Source organism: Thamnophis sirtalis, unplaced genomic scaffold (assembly GCF_051295495.1).
Source record: "Thamnophis sirtalis isolate CommonGarterSnake01/CBP01778 unplaced genomic scaffold, rThaSir2_p1.2 scaffold_5, whole genome shotgun sequence".
NCBI lineage: Eukaryota > Metazoa > Chordata > Lepidosauria > Squamata > Natricidae > Thamnophis > Thamnophis sirtalis.
Genome location: NW_028261385.1, coordinates 132,761,072 through 132,784,243, shown reverse-complemented (window position 1 = coordinate 132,784,243; position 23,172 = coordinate 132,761,072). Strand labels below are relative to the sequence as shown.

General features: G+C 37.0%; 1 protein-coding gene across 3 annotated transcripts; it reads left to right on the top strand.

Moving 5' to 3' along the window:
* Positions 1–734: 734 nt before the first annotated feature.
* On the top strand, positions 735–22,967 carry VPS36 (vacuolar protein sorting 36 homolog). Of its 3 annotated transcripts, none has more exons than XM_087716936.1 (14): positions 735–871; positions 3,170–3,238; positions 6,347–6,417; positions 6,961–7,075; positions 7,397–7,486; positions 9,330–9,416; positions 11,274–11,306; positions 11,825–11,902; positions 12,605–12,739; positions 15,576–15,641; positions 16,765–16,829; positions 18,920–19,004; positions 21,238–21,314; positions 21,418–22,967. In XM_087716936.1, exons 1-14 carry the CDS (start codon positions 776–778, stop codon positions 21,509–21,511), a joined length of 1,161 nt encoding a protein of 386 aa, XP_087573062.1. In that variant the 5' UTR covers positions 735–775; the 3' UTR covers positions 21,512–22,967. The 3 variants fall into 3 exon arrangements, with proteins under 3 accessions (XP_087573062.1, XP_087573064.1, XP_087573063.1); XM_087716938.1 differs by lacking the exon at positions 735–871 and adding an exon at positions 925–1,100; XM_087716937.1 differs by lacking the exon at positions 735–871 and adding an exon at positions 925–1,105.
* Positions 22,968–23,172: the final 205 nt, after the last annotated feature.

Here is a 23,172-nt window from a genome sequence, read left to right as displayed (position 1 = left end):
TGGGCCCCGCCAGCCACAGGAGCGACTGCCCGGCCAGTCTCAGGACCAGCAGCGCCAACACCCACGACTGTCATTGCATGGTCGGAGCGGCCTCAGCCTCCCCACTCTCCTCTCACGCCCATACTTCTCGCGGAAGTTGTGCTCAAGGCGCTCCTCCGCGCTTGGGGAAGCGCGGGTGAGCCCCCGAAAGCGAAGCTCTGGCATCTCTTCAAACTTGGCAACTTTAAGACTTGTGGACTTCAACTCCCAGAATTCTCCAGCCAGTATAGCTGGCTGGAGAATTCTGGGAGTTGAAGTCCACAAGTCTTAAAGTTGCCAAGTTTGGGGACCAAGTTTGGGGACCGCTGCTCTGGAATATGGAGCAAATCTCCATTCGCCCGGGTGCGCCGCGGACCACCAAAATTTTCTCGCGGACCGCCGGTTGGTGACCTAGGGACTAGAAGACCTCCATGGTCCCTTCCAACTGTCGTCCTGTCCTGTTAAACCAGTGTTTCTCAACCTTGTCAACTTGAAGATGTCTGGACTTCAACTCCCAGAATTCCCCAGCCAGCATTCGCTGGCTGGGGAATTCTGGGAGTTGAAGTCCAGACATCTTCAAGTTGACAAGGTTGAGAAACACTGTGTTAAACGATGCCTATAAGGCCTGCCTCCGGTGATGACATTCCGCCGTCATTCTCGTCACCACGAGGACTCACCCGAAGGGGGAGGCGCCATGGGCGGGGCCAGCCGTCTGTATTGCCGGGAAAGGGGAGCGTTCGTGCGCGGCGGAGGTTCCATGGATCGCTTCGCCTGGGCTACTGGCCTCTTGGAGATCCACGAGAACCTCGTCACGCAGCAGCGCGGGGTCCGCCTGTACGATGGGGAGGAAAAGGTCAGGGCGGCTGGTGGAAGCTGCGCCAGGAGGGAGGGAAGCCGGCGGGGAGGGCGGAGGGGCCCCGGCCTCTCCTAAAGGCAGCCTAGCAAAGAGGGGAATGGGGATTGAGGAGCCCACCAGGTCGTTCTTCGACCGGAGAAAGCCGCGGGTGCGCTACTGAGAGACGGGGAGTCGCCTAAACGGGAATCCACTTCCATCCTGGATTTCAGGCCCCAGCGAATCATGCGTATGGTAGATCCGGTTCCTCGAATGTCCTTTTCCTTTTGTTTTAATTAGCTTTGCCTTCTTTATTCGTTACTCAAAAGTGGCAATTATACTCAAGTCCAATTCTCCATGTCTCCATATATATATATATATGGAAAGCTGTAGAGTGCCCAATCTGTTAGTAATTTTGTGCATCTCGTTTGGCTGCCGTGTTGCCTCTCATATGTGAAGTTGTTTTAAGTATTATAGTCCATCTCTTAGGCATAGACATCTAAAACGGTGTGCAAATACAATGAAAACATAATGAAATTACAGTGTTAAAATGTGGGAATGTAAATGTCCCCAAATCTATCTTATAGGGCAGTTGCTATTGTTTCCTATTTGAACTGAACTGATTACTTTATTTGGCCAGGTGTAATTAGACATACAAGGAGTTTGTCTCTGGTGTAGAAGCTCAGAATGTACATACAAAACAATAGAATCATATTCAAAATCCCAATAAGGTGGGGTAGTAAAGAAGATGAAGGATAAATAATATTGCAGCCATACTATATGACTAAATATACACAGACATTAGACAACACTGAAAATTAGGAGTTCATCAGTGTGAAAGCACAAAAGAAAAAACTGGCCTATGTCTAGTTGTTTGGGCATGCAATGCCCTATAGTGCCTCCCAAGGGGAGGATTTGAAACAGTTTATATCTAGGTTGTGAAGAGTCTGTAGATATCTGCTCAGCCCTCTTTCTCACCCATCCAACATCCAAGATCCTCTCTGGAAGGCAGGCTGGTTGCAATTGTTCTTTCTGCAGCCTAGTTAAGATTCCTGTCTGTAATCTGTAGTGGAGTCTGTAATTGTAATTTCTCATGTGTTTACCATAGATTCCTTCACCGTTTACCAGCAAAAAGGAGGAAAAAAATCCAAACCCTTAAAGATAAAAGGCTTGGTTGAGAAACTTTCAATACTCAGCTTGCCTACCAAATTTTAATGGGTAGAATTAATAGTTTTGAATATAACTTTGTTCTTGCATGATACATGATAAAGCATTAAAGCATTCTCTGTTTAAAAGAAATATTCCCTCCTTCACTTTGTCTTCTGTGAACCCAACTACTATATTTTGCAATCAATGGTCTATGAACACAAACTTGTGGTATATTAATAAATCATAATGAAACAGAATATGGCTTATCACAAATGTGAATCAATCCAGTAGCAGTGTCTTCACATCTGCTACTTAATTATTTTCCTTACGGTTAACGGTGACCATGTCTTAAAAAGGAAGTAAAAAAATATTGTTTGTAGCAGTTATTGCTCAGAGTTCTTTTCTGTACATATCTACATTGCCTTGGTGATGGGCATCCTTAGAAATTCATGTAGTCTCAGATTAAACTTTCACTTCAGCAATGCTTGGCTTAGTTCATGGAGTTTCATTGGAATACAGTTGGTTTTTCATTCTAGCCGCTTACATTTTTCAAGCCTTTTTCAAGTTTCTGGAAGGAAGGAAAGTTAAATAGTGGGTTTGAATGATCCTACTGGGCCATTCAATTAAAAAACTCTACAATTGGGATCGTATATGATACATTAATAAGGCACAGTAATTGGATTCAAGCTAACCAAATTAAATAAATAAAGGAATCATAAGACAGGCTAGTGTAATATGTGAACTCATATATTTTTAACTAAGGGGGTCCTATAGATAGGTAGATAGAAATAGTTAAGAAAATACCTTGAGGAAGACATACAACATTAATTAAAATGACTTAGTTTTGGCGACAAGCAAATATTTCTCTTGCATAAGTCTGCTACAAAACAAAGGCTTAGTTATAATTTTTATTAGCTCTTTACATCTTGAATTCTTGCATGACATTTTCTATTGATTTTTTAAAAATTTGTCGCCTTGCACTTTATTGTTTTTCCTATGAAAATGGATGCACATCTTTAAATTACAGTCTAATTTTGAAATTTTGATTAATCAAACACAATATGTTCATAAAATATTTTCCTAATACAACATGTATGATTCTACAAAAAATAACATATTGAAGGAAGCAAAATTTCTTAATATCTTAAAATCTACTCTTTTTTTCTCTAGTTGAAGTTTGAAACTGGAGTATTGCTCCTTAGTACACACAGACTGATCTGGAGAGATCAGAAAAATCATGTAAGTAGATTTATTCTAGTATATTTAACTTTCCCGTAATATATTATAAAGTTTGATTGATAATTGTATGTCTTTATGTTCAACTTCATATTCTTCATTTTGTTAAATTAAAAAAAAGTTTTATGGCAAGCAGAGAAAACTCAAAATTTAGTGAGTGTGATTTATTTGGACCATTCAACAAGTTCTCCAAACAGCTGTGGGTTATCGTACATACAAGCTCTTGTCTGAGGGATTAGGACCAGAAAACCAAAAACAGTTCTAGCAATGAAAGACCAGCCTACGGCCAGCCATTCCCCAAAAGACCAGTAGTTTTTACTATTGGTTTACATCAGATTCTATTGGGAGATTCTGCTTCAATTGCTTGGTAGGTACAGAAGCCACTGAGAGGAGAGTTAGGTCTTGGTCCTTCATAGCTCAAGGACTAAAGAGTACAAAAGCCTCCAAAAGGCCATATTTGCTTATCCCCAAGAAGATTGTTTAGATCAATATTGCTAAGGATTATTAGTTCAGGAATTCCATGCAAAATTTGGAGAAGCCATATTATTGTATAACTTCTGTGACCTAAGTCATTTATTTCTGTGAATTGGTTCCTGTTTATGGAATGAAGGGGAGTAATTCCTTTCTTACAGTTCCTGTGCATTCTCACCATTGTCTCTGGAGGGTCCCTGAACCCACCACAGTAGATGAAATGTTGGAGGGATTTCAGGGGGAAAATGGTAAAATAATAAAGAGTTGGTGTGATGATTGAACTAGTGTTGGGAGACCATTCTCAGCTCCAGAAGCTCACAGACTGTGAGCCAGTCAATCTCTCTTACCACAAAGGGTTGCTACTGTGAGAAAACATGGGAAGAGGGAGCCCTCTGTATGCCACCTTTAGCTCTTCGCACTTGTATTCATGTTGGTTGAAAAGATTAGCCGGGGTCATGACTTTTGCCTGGGAACATCTGATTGGGGCTCCTTTTCATATCTCTGTTAATGTGCCCACCAAAATGGGACCTATCATGATTGTTCGATTTTAAACTGCTAGGTGGGCAGGAACTGGAGCGAATGATGGGAGCTTACCCCGCCATGCAGCAGCAATCAGGATTCGAAAGTGGGCTTACGAATGACTTCGTGAGCTACCATGCTCCCCACCTTGAGCTCTTGAATGAAAGAGAGGACATTTTTCTAACAAATAATTTTTGAAATATGCAGAGTGAATAGAATCTGCATGAGTAACTTTGGATTCCATTCCCTATGTTTACTGGGAAGCAAATAATTTCATACTTTCTTCTGACTACCTGCATGCAGTTGTAAACTGAATTTGAGTACAAAAAAATGCATATGCCTAATAATTTATTTAGTTATTTGACCTAGTTATCAGCCTTGTTACTGAGAATTCAATGAACATTTCAAAATATATTAATAATTAATAAAATATTGTAAATTTATAACTTGTATTCTAAGAACTTTGTCTAAGCTGTTGAAATAGCTGTGCCCAAAAAGTCCTGTGATCAATTAGTAAGAGTTACTTTTTAAAAATAACCTGTTGCTTTTTATTATTAAAGTTCTCAATTAATAGTAACACTACCTTCCAAAGAAATCTGGTAAAGGAATCTCAGTTTGTTTTTTGAATGTCCAAAAGAGGTTTTCCCATTATTAGAAAGTTTCTAACTCCAACCAGGTTTAAGGATACTGTTATCTTTTAGGATTATAGCTCCTTACATCTATCCAAGTGAGAATTACTACAAAACAAATTGGGCCTAATAAGCCAGCATACACCAAAGATCATCCTGATATATGACTGGATCATTTTCAGGATTTGTTCATAATCTTGATTATTCTCTCCTATGCTCTAGACCAGTCAGCAAGTGCTCCTCTATTTATTATTTAAGCTTCTATCCTTTTTTCCATGTTATTGGATAGTGATTACATTTATAAATGTATTGTTGCCTATTGTCCTCTTCAACAAATAGATAAATAGAAATCAGAAATCAAATGTTTTTTTCTTCTGTGTATGCTATTGCTATTACCACATCCCAGATGTTTGCCATATAATTTGCCGTTCCATCTTATTCAGGACTACTCAGTTGTAAACCCAATGAGTTCAATGGGTCTTACTCTGCATTGCAGCAGGTAGTAGCAACAATACGTTCATATTCTCTTATAATTTATTTATTGAAGGGCTTTTTAACTTCAATTAACAGATTATATATTTACTACTTTTATATCTTCACTGTGCTTTTAAGATCACCCTTTAATCTGTGAAGAACATTTCAGGATGTCTATAAGTACAGATTGTCCTTGACTTATGACCAGAATTGAGCACAAAATTTCTGTTGCTAAGTGAAACATTTGTTATGTGAATTTTGCCCCATGTTACGTTCTTTCATGTTCCAGTTGTTAAGTGAATCACTGTAGTTGATAACTTAGTAATATGGTTGTTGAGTGAATCTGGCTTTGCCATTGACTTTGCTTGTCAGAAAGTCACAAAAAGTGATCACATAACACTGGGACACTACAACCATAAATATGAGTCAGTTGCCAAGTGCCTCAATTTTGATCACCTGGCCATAGGGAAATTGCAACGATTATCAGTGTGAAAAACCATCATAAGTCACTTTTTTCAATGCTGTTGTAACTTTGAACGATCACTAAATGAACTATTGTAAGTCGAGGACTACCTGTAAAATATGTCAGTATTGCTACTGAATATCACAAGACATCCGATGAACAAATAAAAAGAGGAAGAATCTGCTAGAGTATGTTTTTCCCAATGTGTTGCTTTCTAGATCATCTGAGATCCACACTCCCCAATTTCTCAGGCAATATGGAAGAAAATAAGAAGATAGAGCTTACAGATGTTCTTTGGGTTCTTATAAGAACCCGTTTATACAAATGGGTTCTTATAAGCTTTCTTTAAAAATGCCAAGGAAAAAATAATAAGATTTTACTGGATATTAGTTTTATGCTATTGATTAATATTTTTGCATAATGATACCATGTAATTTAATGTATATTTGATGACAGATCCTGTTGTGGGATCAGTGTTAGCTATTTACAGTTTATTAGAAGAAATACTGTGTTCCACCAAATACATCTTTGCTTTACCTTTGTGTCTTATTGCAGGAATGCTGTATGGCTGTTCCTCTTTCCCAAATTATCTTCATTGAAGAGCAAGCAGCGGGGATAGGAAAAAGGTAAAATATCATCAAAAAAAAATCTTCAAAAGGCATTAAAGATTTTTTGGCCATTGTTGTATCTTCCAATGCTAATAGCTATTCAGCCATTTTCCCCGCCAGAACAGGGATATTGTAGGGAAAAGTGGAAAGAATATGTCACCTTGACCTTTGAACTCAAGACAGGATGTAAATTAAATATTTGTCTCCTATCAACCTTATAACTATTTTACAGGAACTTTATACTTGATGCCATCTGACAATTGGCATAATTTCAGAAGTTCATTTGTGCCTTATTTTGACCAAATGTTTGTCCCAAATGTTCCAGTAAATCTATTCAAAGTGTAGAATGTTTAACTGATGTTTAAAAATGCAAAATGATTTAAAGCTTGTGGAAACTTTTTGTTTCCCCACTTATTTTTTTGACTTGTTTTAAATGAAAGTTAATCTGAATGAAAATTTTAAAATAATGCTTTTTGATTTTAGGAATTTATTCTTTAACAACAAAAATACATTTTCTCCCTTTCTCTTTTTTTTGTTTTTTGTTTTGTTTTGTATCTTTAGTGCCAAAATAGTTGTACATCTTCATCCAGTAGGTTCCAATAAGGATCCTGGTCCATTCCAGACTAGTAAATACTCATATGTCAAGCTTTCTTTCAAAGAACATGGCCAGATTGAGGTAGGCATGCTTTCTAAATTACTGTTATATAAAAATAACAGAAATAATTTTAGTGTAGTTAATAGACTCTTTTAAGGAGAGAAAAGGAAATCTATCATACAGAATTCCAAGAATATTATTATAATCATTTGTCGTGCAGTAAGCCAGATTGTTCAGACTGGATTTGATGTTTTTATTCACCTATCAAGTTTTTTTCCAAAGTCCTGAGATAGGTAGATGTTGATGTTTGATGGTGTTAGCGGGTTTAATTGCAGGATGTAAGCTGTTCTGAGTAAAGCTGCCTTTTGCGATTGTTCATTTTTGGAAATTATTGCCACGTAGTTCTTCAGGAGGCTTACGGAAGAAATGTCTCAGCGCAGATGGGAGAACATGCCAGCTTCTCAAACCATAGATGTTGATAAGGCTTCACAGGTATGTATGCAGTTTCTAATGTTTGGATACCTGATTTCTAAGTAAGAATGATATTTAACACATGATGATAGAGAAAACATCAAAGTGGAAGAGGCTGCCTGGGAGCATAGGATTTGATGTGTTGTCAAGCAACTACATTGGATTAATACAATATAATTGCAAGTGAACCTCTTTCAAAATACCTTGTTTCCCTGAAAATATGACCTGTCCTGAAACTAACGCCTTTCCACATTTTTCATGTGGGCAAAAATATAAGCCTACCGCCGAATATAAGCCCCCGTGCATTGGCGCCTTAGGGATACCCTCTAGGTCAGTGAATGGCGCTCTGCCCGGCTGGAGAGGGGGTTTGCCAGGCAGTTGCTTGTGAGCGTGGTCACCTCAGCTGCTTCGCCCCTGAAGCTGTGCCCGGCTCTCCGGGAGCCAGTTTGCAAAACAATAAGCCCTCCCCCTATAATAAGCCCAAGGCCATATTTCGTGAGGCAAAAGAAAAAAATTGTCTTATTTTGGGGAAAACACAAAGTATAAAATATATAACTGGATCTTTATTTCATTTTATAGGTGATAACTTTTATTAGGTAAATGGGAAAATATAATAATTTAGAATGCCAGTATAATTTGGTATGCTGAAAAAATTTTTAGGAAATGATATCCTGACTTTATTTAGTGAATTATGATTACAATGAAACTTGGTTTAGCAGGCTTTAAATACAACAGACAAATCTCCACTGTATTTCTGTCACTTTACAAAATTGCATAATGGATTACCCTAATAATCATTTTAATTTAACAAACAAATCAGGAATGATAGTCATCCATTTTCCCCAGGTGTTCTCTTAAATCAAGGTTTCACGTGTACCTACATGAACATGTGAACCTTAACCTCACCAGTTCCTCTTTCTTTCTCTAGCACAGCTACAAGGAAACAGGGAAATATGGCTCCCCTTTTTAACTACCAAGAATTTACCTTTATCTCTGAACACAGCAATTTGTGCTTTTTCTTAACAGTGATTTCCTGAACTTTAAAATATAGTTTATGCAGTTTATATCAATAATGTACACATGCAATTAACCCCCTTTGACATTAAAGGGAAGACATCTAATCTGCATTGGATAATGAATGGGAGGTGACAAGTCCACAGCCTCTAAACATTCACTGTATTCATTTATTGCTCAAAGAGCCAGTATAGTCTAGTGGTTAAGGCATCAGGCTAGAAAGCAGGAGACCATGAGTTCAAGTCCCCCCTTGGAAGCTAGTTACATGACTTTGGGCCATTCCCTCTCTTTCAGCCAACTCACCTCAGAACCTGGAAAGAAACCATGTTTTCCCCTAGAGCAGAGCTGTCGAACTCACAGCCCGCGGGCCGAAGGCATCATGCACTGCCCATGCCCATGCCCGGTTTAGCGAAGGGGAAAAAAGTCCCGATATGTCGTGATGATGCGAGTTTGACACTCTTGCCTTAGAGCAAAAACAATTGTATTGATTTAATTATTTATTTATAAGTAACAAATCACCATGTAGCAAACTTGATTTGTTGGTTTATTTTCTCTAATATTACTGAGGTGAGCACTTTTCTTTTCCTATATTTTTGCACCCTACCTAGTTCACAGATACAAGATAAAGAAGGCAGAAAGAAGGGAAAACAAACTAGGGAACTGTTAATATTATTTTCTTTCGTGTCAGCAAAATACTGTTAATTTTTTTCTGCCTTCTTCAAAGCAGCTTTTTGTTGGATACAAAAGCAAGTCACTGTGTAATACTGCTTCTGAATGCAGCTATGAGTGTTTCTTGCATCTTTCCTTGTATTTCTTTTTCATTATAATTTGTTTATCGTATGTTATTCAGGGTGGAAGAATAAGAGCTGCTGGAATTGTTGGCATTGAGAGGAAACTAGAAGAAAGAAGAAAAGAGATGGATAAAAATATTTCTGAGGCAAGTAATTTTCTTCAAAACTAGTATAACTGTAATCATTTATACTTTATGATTTTAAGTGGACCAAATTGCATTCATCTTTTGGAGAAGGGGACCTGTCCCAATAACAAATGTTTTGTCAAGGTTAGGAAAACCCTATTTGGGGCACGCAAAAAGAATGGAAATAGAGAATTCTATAAACCTGAGGATTTCCTATTGTGAAAAGTTTTTTTTTTAATGTGTACCTTTTTTCTCTTTTTTCTTCTGTACTTTTGGTTATCTTATTTTTGGATGTTCAATTTGGGGAGAATAAATCTTTTGTGGAAAATAGTTATCGCTGGGAAATCTTTATTGGATATATTTCTAGTTACGATTCAGGATTATGTACATGTTTTGTTCAGTGTGGATTATATTCTTTATTCGGTTAAAATGCAGATGTTCCCTTTAGTGTAGGCCAAACTATGGCTGAACACATAAGCAAAAACCACAACTAACCCCTTGCTCACACTTGCTCATTCAAGAGGGGAAACTGTTTATTGTTGCTTTTGTTAAACCATAGCCTCTTCTTTTGTCTGAACTGAGAATCCTAGTTCAGCGCATACCCTGGTCATTTCTAATATAAGCCACTTTTAATCATATGTTTTGACCCTCTAGGGATGTGATGGCTCAGTGGCTAAGATGCTGAGCTTGTTGATCAGAAGGTTGGCAGTTCAGTAGTTCAGATCCCTAGCGCTGCATAACGGAGTGAGCTCCCATTACTTATCCCAGCTTCTGCCAAGTCTCTGATTCAGGTGATAAAATGAAAGCAAATACAATTGAAATCCATTTCCTGGCCATACAGAGATGAAGGCAAACAAAAGGCTTTCTGTAGCTGGTAGATGCCAAGTTGAATTAAGTTAAACATCCTGCAGCTCTATTCATGGGTGTGTCGCTCTCTGCCTAATTTTCTACAAATCTTTACAAGAAATGGTCATCTCCTCACTACTGTTCAGCTTGTGAACTGCCAGCGCAAAGGAGACTCTTTTAGCAGAACTACAAAAATATACCAATATTGCATTTTTTATATGACCATGAGCCACATGTAACTCTGCTGTCTCTTTCCTCCTCTGTTTATGGGAGGATACAAGGAATGGATGTCTGCTGAGGGAAACCATTGTGAAGTAATGCTAATTTCAGATCATTTAGTTTTAAAACAGGTGCCCTGAATTTTAGAATAGACTTCCTGCATCTGTTAGCTATTCGTATTTTTTTAAGTGATTCTGTTAGTTATTTGTCTCAGGAAGTTCCTTTCAGGTGTATAAACATTTTTCTTTGTAAAGCCTGAATCACTTGGTAGAAGGATTATTTAAAACACACTGTCTGTTGACATAGATTTTTTTTCTTTTATTGTTGCGTAAGAAATTTGTTTATGTTGTTGAGAGCAAGGGTAAATATGCAATTTTAATTAGAATGGTGAGTTTTGCAAATATCTATGTAAAAAAAAAACCTACATAGCACCATGCCCTATTAAATTCTTCCAGATTTTCCTAGTGTTAATTTACTTTCAGCTTGTAAAATTATGTATGATTACAGGTCAAATGAGAATATTCTACTTTCAATCCATGTTGAAAATGAGTTGCTAGAAAATAGGCTTTTTAAAGCTAAGTCTCTAGTATGCTCTTCTAGTCAGAAATAAATCCATTTAGATTACAAAGCAGAATCATGTATATAATTATTTATGTATTAGAATTATTGATACTTGAACTCCAAAAATGGCAACAGATTGGTTTTTTTTAAAATTTGGGAGGAAAGTTAATGGTTACATTACAGGTGTGGTGCAATTGCATTTTATTGCAATAGGAAGAAATTATGTATTACTAAATCAATTTATTATTTCAGGCTTTTGAAGACCTCAGCAAGCTGATGGAAAAGGTAATACCTCCACTTTATTAATAAGCGTGCTGATTAACTGTGGACTGGAGAAACTAATTTTATTCAATAGAATAAAATAGGGGAGGGAGGTTCTGGGACTTGACTATATAGAAGTATAACTTGTATCATTCTATATCTATACATATATCTATATATATCTATACATACATGCACAGACTATACATATACTGTGCATTATTTGAATTGTCATAACTTAATGATTACTTGTGAAGTTATTATCATATTAACTAAATAAATAAAGTGAAAAATTATTGACAGTATGTCTAGATGGTAGATATTTGTCTATACAGTGAGCCACAATTGACTCCAACTCAATGACGCCTAACTGGATTGTGAAGGAAGGGAAATGCCAGCCAAACCTAATCTAAGAATTCTCTTTCCTAGCTTTGGCCTGCTGAACAGTTCAGCAACTCAGACTTGTTCCATGAAGAGTGATCTCACAATGAAGGAGCAAGGTTGTGTCTCATCATGATTTTATGTTTCATTTTGTCTTATAGGCAAAGGAAATGGTGGAATTGTCCAAATCAATTGCTAGCAAGATTAGAGAAAAGCAGGGTGACATCACTGAAGATGAGGTCAGCTAATAATCTGCTAAATTATGATTCTTTCATCATTCTAAGTTATAAAACACCTCCTTTTCCAGTAAATTAGGTCAGTGTGATATTTTTTTCAGTGAATAGTGGTAAACAAGTGTTAAGGTAAACAAGATTAGTGTTATGTAAATAGAGTCAATGTAGTGGAGTGCCATGTGGTCCACAATATGGTTGCATGGACTATTACAAGTGGGGACTTAAGAAAATTCCATTTCATTCCATTTCTATACTTTATCTTACCCTTGAGTTGAAATCTCTTTCCTGCCATCCCAAGCTGAGATTCCCATATCATTAAGGGAAGCTTCTCAAAATAGAATATCCTCATGGAAAATCTACCAATCCACTGTGGATTAGTAAACTTCCTCAAATTTGTTTATCAGAAAGTAAGTGACAAAATAATGATGGGACCCTGCTACATTTTTTTCAAATATGCCAGGTGTACATCATGACCATGTGAGATGGTTTCTTTTTCCTTCCTTCCTTCCTTCCTTCCTTCCTTCCTTCCTTCCTTCCTTCCTTCCTTCCTTTTATTATTCTTCTGTATGGGGACATCATTCTTTTGTTTTGAATTTTCCCTCTTTTTTTTGTGTGTGTATTAGGATCTTCCAAGTTCACATAGTCTTAATTATTTATTGTTTGATAAAGAATCTGATATTCTCAATTTTAATTTGTCATTTTTTTTAGACAATAAGATTCAAATCCTACTTGTTGAGCATGGGCATTGCCAATCCAGTTACCCGGGAAACCCATGGATCTGGCACTCATTACCATATGCAACTGGCAAAACAATTAGCTGGAATTTTACAGGCACCTTTAGAGGTAAAGTACTTAACTGTCGTTTTTGTTTTTTTTAATGTGCAGCCTTATATACCAGCACATTGTGACTTTAGCCAAACTTAGAAGGCCAAGGAAGTCAAATCTACTTAGTACACAGATCAAAGAACATTAGGAAATACTGAGGTTGTCATCTAGATATAGAGTTTGAAAAAGGAAATCTTGGAAAATCACTACTGAACTGTTGTAAAAAAAAAAAATAAGTTAACATATTTGATACTAAGGGAGTCTTTATTTTATACATTATTCATACATCATCCTGAATCTACGGATCTCAGTTCCTCCACTATAATTCTGTTTTCCTTTCTTATAATAGAGAAAAAAATTAATAGCATACCTAATGAAGTAAATATACTGCTTTATAAAATCAGAACTGTTTATAAATACATCCATTAAAATACGCAGTCCTCATTTAGTCACCACAATTGAGATTAACAACTTGGTCACTCAGTGATATGGTCATTAAGTGGAACACCACTTGACTGACCACGCTTCCAATTTTCCTTCAGCTTTCCTTTTTCCCCACTCCTGCGTCCTTTGGGATGTTCATCGCAATGCTGGAATAATTAACAAGAAGAGAAGTAATGTTTGTATTTACACTCATTTGAGGAAAAGGCATTACAAGATAGGATGCATGCACACAATCGGAAAGGAATATGCTAGGACCAGCTGTTTGCCTGGTGGCGCTCCTGGCTCCCAACCCTGAGCCATTTAGGAGGCAAACAAAAAACAAGGTGTGAAAATAATTAAAATCGTTTCAATTTCAAGCAGCATCTGCAAGCCAACTATTTAAGACCATAGAACTGAGCTTCTCAATTTGGGGTGAGCACTTTTGGGGGAACACTGACCCTTACCACTCTGCCGTCAAGACCTGGCTGTTCCGGCAGGCCTGGGGCTGTTGATTGATATCCAGCCCCAGATGGAATGGATGATGTGGACTTTTAATTGTATTTTTTATTCTTAAATTTTAAATGTTTCTTTTGTCTTCTTGTGAGCCGCCCAGAGTCCCAATGGGAGTGGGCAGCATACAAATTTTATTAAACTCGAAACTCGAAACTAAAAGCTCTGCACTGAAAAACAACTACAAAAGAGATTTTTTATTTAGGCAATTTCTCCATTCTATGAGAGGGTGGGAGTGGGGAGAAAAAAACCAGGATCAGGCCCAGGAAAAAAAGCCGACTTACGGTAAAGATAAGCAAATCACTGAGAATGACACTTTAAAGATAGCACAAAGAGTAGAATTTAAAAAAATTAAAACCAGGCAGGTAGAAGCTAAAACTCAGCAAAATACATGAAAAATAAAACGTTTGATAGTTTGGATGTTGTTTAAAGAGAACACCAAAAGTATCCAAGAGAGATTTCTTCATCTTGAACATCATACAGAATATTGAATTGAATGGAACTGAACTTTATTTGGGCTAGTGTGATTCGACATACAAGGAATTTGTGTCAGGTACAGAAGTGCTCTTTAAAATCTATTGTAGCATAAATGTTAAATTTGGATGCCATAGAATAAAGACACATTCTGAAAGATGATCGTAGGACACGAAATGTAGTTATCGACATCCATGCATGCTAAGAGGAGAGATATTTGAATGCATGGCAAATAAAATAATGCAATTCAATTCAATTCAGAGGCATTTCAATATAAAAATAGATCATGTTTCTATTTTTTTTGCTTTACATCTACATATTACTAAAACTCGATTCCTATAATCTTTAACAAGGTGAAATGGTGCACCATAGGGCAAAATGTTTTGCACCAAATTGCCTCAAATGAGCTAACTTGGAAAACGCGTCCAAAATCCAGGATCTATGACTCCCATAAAATTGAAATTTGGCAAATTTTATGAACATTTTATGACATAAAAATTACTGTATTTTTCAGAGTATAAGATGTACTTTTTCCCCTCAAAAAAGAGCTGAAAATCTGGGTGCATCTTATACACTGAATACAGCATTTTTTTGCCTCCCAAAACCCTGCCCCCTTCACCAAAATGGCCATGCATAGCCTTTAGGAGGCTTTCAGAGTGCTCCTGGGGGCTGGGGAGGACAGAAATGAGTGAAAAACGGGCCGTGTATTGCTCAATTTTGCCCCAGCCTCCAGGAGCACTCTATAAGCCCCCGAAAGGCTATGTATTCCCCCTTTTGGGGGGAAAAAACAGGCCATTTTTGGCTCATTTTTGAGCCCCCCCCCCCGGAGCACTCTACAAGCTTCCTAGTCTATTCATGCCCTTTTTTTGAAAACAAATGGGCCCGTTTTTGTGAGGTCTGCAGAATGCAAAAACTTTTTTTAAAATTTGCTTCTTCAAAATCTTGGTGTGTCTTATACTCCGGTGTGTCTTATACTCCAGTGCATCTTATACTCCGAAAAATATGGTACTATAAAACAGTTTATGGCATAATTCAAAATGTCATAAAACATATCCTGTGCTGATGTTTGACTGCGCTATACTGTTCAATGTGGGCTATTTTCAAAAAGGATTCTTATCACCATCAGTCTTTCGTATCTCTACTGGTGATAGAAAGAGAGTGTTGATTTGAGGTATATTTTTGGCAACGTTAAGTACCACTAGCAAAAAATGACTGGAAGGATTTGACACATTTATGCCTCTGTTGAATGTTCTGTACCACTGTCCTGCACCTGTTGGTTTTGGCACCAGATATGTTGCTGCTGTGAAGCTACATCTGCTCGGGTTCTAACTTCAGCACCATTTTTAATTTTCCAGTCCCCTCTCTGGAAATATTGATATTGTCAGATTGCCAGATTTGCTTTGAGATAGCAGAATTTGTATTTTAAGAGCTATTCTTAAATCAACAGGAACGGGGAGGAATAATGTCCCTCACAGAAGTTTATTGTCTGGTGAATCGTGCTCGTGGCCTAGAGGTAAGGAATGCATTGTCTTCTCCACTTCAACGAAACTATTTGAGCTTCACTAAATATGCCAAGGAACTTTTCTGGAGTAATTGCTGATGGCAGATACTGGAACTTAACCATTATTTTTGCTATTGGTGAACGGCATAAAGATTGTCTTAGCACGATACGTCATCTGGCAATGCATTAGAAATCAGTAGAATGTAAACAAGTGTGTAGATTGCCATTTTTAAGGCTACCACTCTGTTCAAATTTACCTGAAATGGAATTCCATTGAACTTACTAGGATTATTATTAGGAAACAGGTAAACACATGTTAAAGTATAAGGAGGATCCTATGGCTAAAAAATAGCTCAGTTTTGTAAAATGAAAGCCAGGAAAAGGTGGGTCTGCCAATTGTTAACGTGTGTCTGTGTTTGCATTATACACACACTGCTGCTTTGAGAACCTAGGACTGTTGATAGAGTAAAATAGCTAAAGGATGTGCACAAACCTGGTTAGAAGATGTAAACATCTCACAGAACTTTAGTAGAAACTAGAATATCTGCAAGGTTTTCTGCTACAGATCAGCTAGCGGGAGACCCAAGGGAAGTTCCATTGCCAGCATCTTGCTGTGGAATTGCCAGATGTGACGGAAGGGAGATGAATTCCATCTATTATGCATTTTGAGGCTAGAATGTTTGAAATAAAGAAGTAGATGGTGGCAAATTCTGCCTTCCACTGTTCTTTCCAGAGGCTTAGTGACATGGAGAACAAGGTAGGACAGGCTTCCTCGATCTGCTGCTAACCAACTGCATCAGTTTTTAATGCCTATTATCACAGCTGGCTGATACTAAAGACTGTAGGACTGTAGGTTATCTAATCCAACACATCATGTTAAAGAATGACAGTGAAGCATTCCAAAAGTCTTCAGCTAGTATGAATGTATGCTATATCCCATTCTTTAAGTGTCACACACTCACATTTTTTAAAGAAAGAATGGGGTTTATATGTCAACATTACTCAGTTGTAATCATTGTCCCTTAATTGCTCTTTAAATCTCATAAAGGCATGCAAAAGCCTTGTAGGGATATCCTAAATATAGAAGTGTGATTATTACTGTATAAGATTAAGCTTATGTATGTTTTCTCATTAGTTGCTTTCCCCTGAAGATCTAGTAAATGCTTGTAAGATGTTGGAATCGCTAAAGTTACCTCTAAGGTAAGAAGTCTTCAAATTCTAAAGGGGTGCAGGGGAAACCTCTCAAAGGGTGGAATGGGGCCCAGTCCTTTCCCTTCCTTGTATTTAGCAATAACAGACTTATACACTGCTTCATAGTGCTTTAAAGCCCTCTTTAAGCAGTTTACAGAGTCAGCATATAGCCCCCAACAATCTGGGTCCTGACCTTGGACAGATGGAAGGCTGAGTCAACCTTGAGCTGTTCAGGATTGAACTGCTTGCAGTGGGCAGAAATAACCTGCAATACTGCATTCTAACCACTGTGCCACTATGGCTCTATTTACTTGTTTGTTAGATTTACATCCTGCCCTTTGTTCAGGATCTCCAGATGTGCACATAGAACCTTTATTTATGTGTTTTTCAGATCCTTATAAAACCTATGTGGAGAAAAACGGGATTCAGAATTAGGAAGTGGCAAAAAAGAAAAAGCAAAACCCAAATCTATGGGTGGAGTTTTCTCATCATATGAAAATGCCCATATTACAGTCAGATATCATTCTCATAAGGTTGGGCATGCTGCTTTCTCTTGCATTTATGGAGTGTAGAAATCATACTGGACTAAACGTTTCAGTTCTTCATCTGCCCTGTAATGTCTTTCACAGTACTCTGACATTTGCAATCAAGTTATACCAAGTTATTATCACTTTGTCCCCATATGTAGAAAAAGCTTTGCTAACAGAAATTTATTTGTCAGGCTATTAAAGACACAGGAATAAAGATGATTTTTAAAAATCAGCAACTGTGTTTCAGACTAATGGAATGGAAATACCACAAAGAGATTTGATTTGATTTCTTTGCCAAACATACAGCTACTTATCCTACTAAATGGAAATTTTTATTTTTATTTATTTATTTACACACACACACACCACACCTTCCAAATAGAACTGTAGTCCTCCAGTTCAAGAGGACTAATATTTCATAGACCAATAATTGTACGAGTGAGATGTTTAAAATGAATAGTTTTATAGGTTTTTGTTTTTTTTAAAAATAGAGAACTTCGCCATTAACAATGTAAATGCACGAGGAAAGAGTTATGTGACATTTGGATTGAGACAAAAGCTTACACATAGGTTGTAAATCAAGCAGAGTGTGCAAGTCATGGCGATGTTACAGATGTGCAGTGTGGAAAAGACATTGGAAAGGTGGATAAATAAAAAAAACAATATTACAGGAACAGGAAAGAGGAAGTGTGGAATTGTGAAGAAGGACCTAAGAGATGAGGAGGTCTGGGAAAAACCTTCAATGTTCTTCAGATCAAAGCAGGCTGCATACAATGAGGAAACAGGAGGAGTTTGGGGAAGACTAATTAAAATGGCTAAAGAAAGCAAGCCAAAATAACCCATGGTAGGAAAACAGGAACTTGAGGAAACCATGGGTGATGGAGATATGAGAAAAAGCACAGCAAAGGAAAAAAAAATCTAGTAGGGGCACTGCCCATTTGCAAGAAAGGAGCTCAGCGGGCATCAGGATATGTACAGCAACTAACTGTAAGCTGTGTTCATACAAGTTCAGTTACAAACTTGGGCACTGCCTTTATGCAACATGCTAAACTTGATCAATTGTATTAATGTGGAATCATCTTACAGTTCTATTTAAACCAAGAAGACAGGTTAATTTGGTATCCAGGTTGAACCTATTGTGTAACTGAAGCCATAGAACTGATGGGACCTCTGCCTCTAAATCCTCATCTGGAAGTATTCTACTTCATTGTATCCTTTTAAGCGCAAAGGAAGTAAGAGTGTACCAAAGCAGAGAAGAGCTGTGGTGGCATAGTGGTTATAGAAGGCAGTATTGTAGGCTACCTCTGCTCACTGCCAGCAGTTTGATCCTGACGGGGTTCAAGGTTGACTCAGCTTTCCATCCTTCCGAGGTCGGTAAAATGAGGACCCAGATTGTTGGGAGCTATACGCTGACACTGAAAACCACTTAGAGAGGGCTGTAAAGCACTGCTAAGCGTTGTATAAGTCTTAAGTGCTACTGCTATTAGCATTGGACATCATATTTGTGGTAGCCCAACTCTTTGGTGACAGATTAGAGTTCAGATTTGTGTTTTTCTTTTTGGGATTTAGGTTACGTATATTCGACAGTGGCGTTATGGTAATTGAACTCCTATCACATAACGAAGAAGAAATGGTGGCTTCTGCTTTAGAGACAGTATGTATTTTAAGGGAACAGTCATATGGTTATTGCCTAGCCTGGCATCTAGATGGGCTTCTTCCTTTCGCCTATTATCTTTTGTTAAGCACACATCCGTAGAGACCCACACATTTAAATCTGCCAGGAGAAAAGACATCTATCTGCTTTCGGCTCAATATATTTAACTTTAATGTTGACAGATCCCCCTCTATCTGCATATATTATTTCCTATCTTTATTGAAACAGGTTTCTTATACTGCAAATACAAACAATGTGTAACCCTTGTTTCCATCTAGACTATTCATCATGGAAATACTTGTTTGGAAAATTTTAAAATTAATTCTAAACCCTGTTTTTAAACATTAGACGTTTTTGTTTCTCCCTTACTTTTTAAAATAATAAATGAATTTGTTAAATTAAATTGCAAAGCAGGAAAAGCCTGGTAATTGACCCAAAGTTTAGGGGCATAGGCCTAGCTTCAAAAGGTTTCCTGTTTCTGGGAGTATGTGAAAAAAGGGATAGTTGTTTCACATGGATTGAAGATAAGCTAGATATTTATCAAATGTTATTACCCCTTTGTTACCCCTTCTTCTGCCAAGAACTTGATTGTATATGAGCTGATAGAATCTCTCTCTGATAAATAGTACTGCTTTGTGCCACAAAGTGTATTCCTTTTGGGGGCTCATGTTGCATTGCATCACATATATGTAGTCTTTGACTTATGACCACAATTGAACCCAAAATTTCTGTTGCTAAGTGAGACATTTGTTAGGTGAGTTTGGCCACATTTTATGACTTTTCTTGCTACAGTTGTTAAGTGAATCACTGCAGTTAACTTAGTAACATAGTTAAGTGAATCTGGCTTCCCCACTGACTTTGCTTGTCGGAAGGTCACAAAAGATTATCACATGACCCCAGGAGATTGCAGCTGTCATAAATATCAGTTAGTTGCCAAGCATCTAATTTTGATCATGTGACCTTTGCATGGTTATTGCAGTGGTCAAAAGTGAAAAATTGTCATTTTTTTCTGTGCTATTATAACTTCAGTCGTTAAATGAACTGTTGTACATCGAGGACTACCTGTACAGAAAAGAGGTGATGCTTGCATCAGAACATTGCAATTCTGATCTCTTCAGTCTGAGCCCTTTCCCTCCCCATAGAAGATACTCCTGATATGGGATTATCACATTGGCTCATCACATTCTTGGGGAAGAGGACAAGAGAGAATTGTTTTCCCAGAACTCTCGGGATTTCTCAAGGCCAGATAAGGATTGTGTTTCTCATGTAAATCCCACAGACAACAACTCTATGGGGAAAGCCCAACATATAAACTTAAAAAATGTTCCACATTTCCTTAATCCACAACATGCTCTTCCTGTTAAATTTATAGTCTTGAGTTCCATTGAACAGGCCAGTTTGCATGTCACGTTAAGTTCTTCAGAGTCGAATCCATCTGGGAAAAGATGGGCGGCTGATAATATATTAGCTTGATTAAGCAAGTTTAGCATGACATATGTAAGCAATATTCTGACTTTGCCCAGAGCAAGCTAGTCAACACAATGAATAATAAACTTATTAACCTGTTATTAAAAATTATCAGATTATAATGTTTACATGGGGAGTGGATGTTAGATGGAACTAGAATCCTGTGTTTTCATATAATACTAAGTTTTACTAAGCAAGCCATTAATGACTTGTGAGCCTTAATCATTCAAAGGTGGTATCCATGTCTCCTGTTGGGAATGTTTACAAAGCCAGCTTCAGTATTATTCATAATTGCAATTACATACTCATGTGCAAGATTCATTCTTGTCTTTGTAAACATGCTGGTATCACTGTGGCCAACAGGCATGCAATCTTCTTCAGAAGGACCACTGGATTATGGGAGTTCTCATTGCCTTACTCCTCATTTTATCAACCACTCCTAGGGCTTCGGTTAGTGGGAGACTAGCTTTTGGATTGATTGATTTCCCACCAGTCATCTATGGCTTACGGGTACAATCATAACAAGACTGTCTTATATCTCTAAAAGCAGTGGTGCTTATTTCTAGTAGGTTTATTTTGGGGAACTATTGATATAACGTTTGCATGAAAAAATAGGTGGAAGTTGCTCAGAATGGCAAAGCTGTTGAATCAAGGATAGTAGAAAAATAGATATTCACTATATAATAGACAAAAGCTGATAAGATGGTAGAAAAGCATTGTAACGTACAAATATTTATTCAGCTCCAAACCTTTTCTTCCCTCTTAGGTTTCTGAGAAGGGATCTCTTACCGCTGAAGAGTTTGCAAAGCTTGTAGGAATGTCTGTGCTTTTAGCCAAAGAAAGGTAAAACCTCTCCACATATTCTGATTTTAATGACAGAAGAAATTATAATTAATAAATTAATTGACTTGATTATAATTCAAACATCTTTTACTCTTTTTTGCAGGTTGCTGTTAGCTGAAAAGATGGGTCAGCTTTGCAGAGATGATTCTGTAGAAGGCTTGCGATTCTATCCAAATTTATTTCTTACCCAAAGTTGATTATTCATTTCCTCTATTTTTCTCTTATTTAAATATGTTTGCTAGATGCAGTCTGAAGAGAACAATGTCAAGAGATATATCCATTTATATCATGGTTTTGCTAAATTGTAATGATGCACCAGTAATGCACCAGGCAGGGAAGAAGGGATTAGCTATGTGTAGAAAGAGAATAAAACTCTTAAAAGCTTACAGATATCATGAAACTGCAGCTATTTCAGGTCTTGAGAGCAAATTGGCCATGAAGGTCCATTTAATGACTTTTTCAAGAAGGAAGGAAGGAAGAGAAGTAATTTTAAAAAGCATGGAGGGGAGGTGAACTCTCAGATATTTGCAAAGCTAGACAAATCAACAAGCAGTCTTATTTGTTAAATGTAGTCTCTCTATTCCATCTTTTGCCATGATTTGCATCTGCCACTTGAAATCAATAAAATATTAACAGGAGTAAAATAATATTTCTAGAGCAGTCTAATGCAAAATGTTAAAAATGTAATTTATTTTAGCAATGTCCATATTTTAGGAACAAACCTTATCTACATTTGCTTGTAATTATTTTCAAAGGAAGAATGGATCAAAAAACTGTTTTGTGTATGGCTTCATGCTGAATTTTAAGACAAGGAGCGCTGTGAACTCAAATTTCCTTCCTTCCATTCTTCAATTGTTGATTCTACAAAGTTTCTATTTTTGTCTTTTCTTTGGCATAGCTGTGAAAGACATTCGCCATGGGTCCTTCTAAGCCAGACGGTGTTTTATGTTTCATCTTTATATTAAAAAATAAAGATGAAAGATTTACTCATTCTTTATCTTGGAAACATTTGCTGGTACTGTATCAGTTTTTATATGAAACAAGAAGAGAACTTTGGTTTCACAAGTTATCTGTTATTTTTTTACTAAGATTATATCCTATTAAATACCAATAATCTCATAGCTGTTATTCTGTTTCCCCACCAGATCCACAATTAACACTTGGATAGCCAATAGAGTTTTAGCATCAAGCATGTCTAAAACATACATTATTACCAAAATAAGGTATTAAAGTCAGTGTAGCTATTTGTATTCATAGAAATCATTTGAATGTTTATTCTGACAATAAAATTCAATTTAATTTTAAATGTGTAAACTAAAATACAAATAACAAGGATTGTAGTTTGTTACATTACATTTCTGACTCTATATTTGTATTTTCAGTTGAATTCACTGAAATTTTAAAACCTAGAGAATAAGTCATTTTGCCAGTGCAATCTTTTTAAAAGTTGCTGTCATCACCCATTTTGATTATTTGATGAAACTATATTTTTGTTGTGCAATATAACAGCTGATTTTATACTTCTAATATTTTGCTACTTTCAGATATTAAAGTGTATGTGAGGCATTACTGCTAAGAAGGAACACACAGTATTTTTCTGTGACTATACTTGGCAGCAGTTTCTGTCTATTTCAATAAATCTCTTTAAAGCAACCAGTGTTTATATTGTAAGTGGTGTGCTTCTCAGGGAGTCTTCTGAATAAAATTTAGCTCATTTGGAGATAGGTTGTCCATAATGGGGAAAAATACATTAACTTTCTTAATTGTTCATGTCTTAATTTGCAAACAGAATCAGTGCCTTTGTTCTTGACATTTTTCTTTTCAAGAAAATATGTAAAGAAGTAGACCACCCTCCATT

What these genes read in the sequence shown, in the direction of transcription:
- VPS36 (XM_087716936.1), top strand. Translation starts at nt 776, where the DNA reads ATGGATCGCTTCGCCTGGGCTACTGGCCTCTTGGAGATCCACGAGAAC. An exon ending in GCAGCGGGGATAGGAAAAAG is followed by an intron (nt 6,418 to 6,960) that starts GTAAAATATCAT and finishes TTGTATCTTTAG; the next exon opens with TGCCAAAATAGTTGTACATC. An exon ending in TCAGCAAGCTGATGGAAAAG is followed by an intron (nt 11,307 to 11,824) that starts GTAATACCTCCA and finishes TTTGTCTTATAG; the next exon opens with GCAAAGGAAATGGTGGAATT.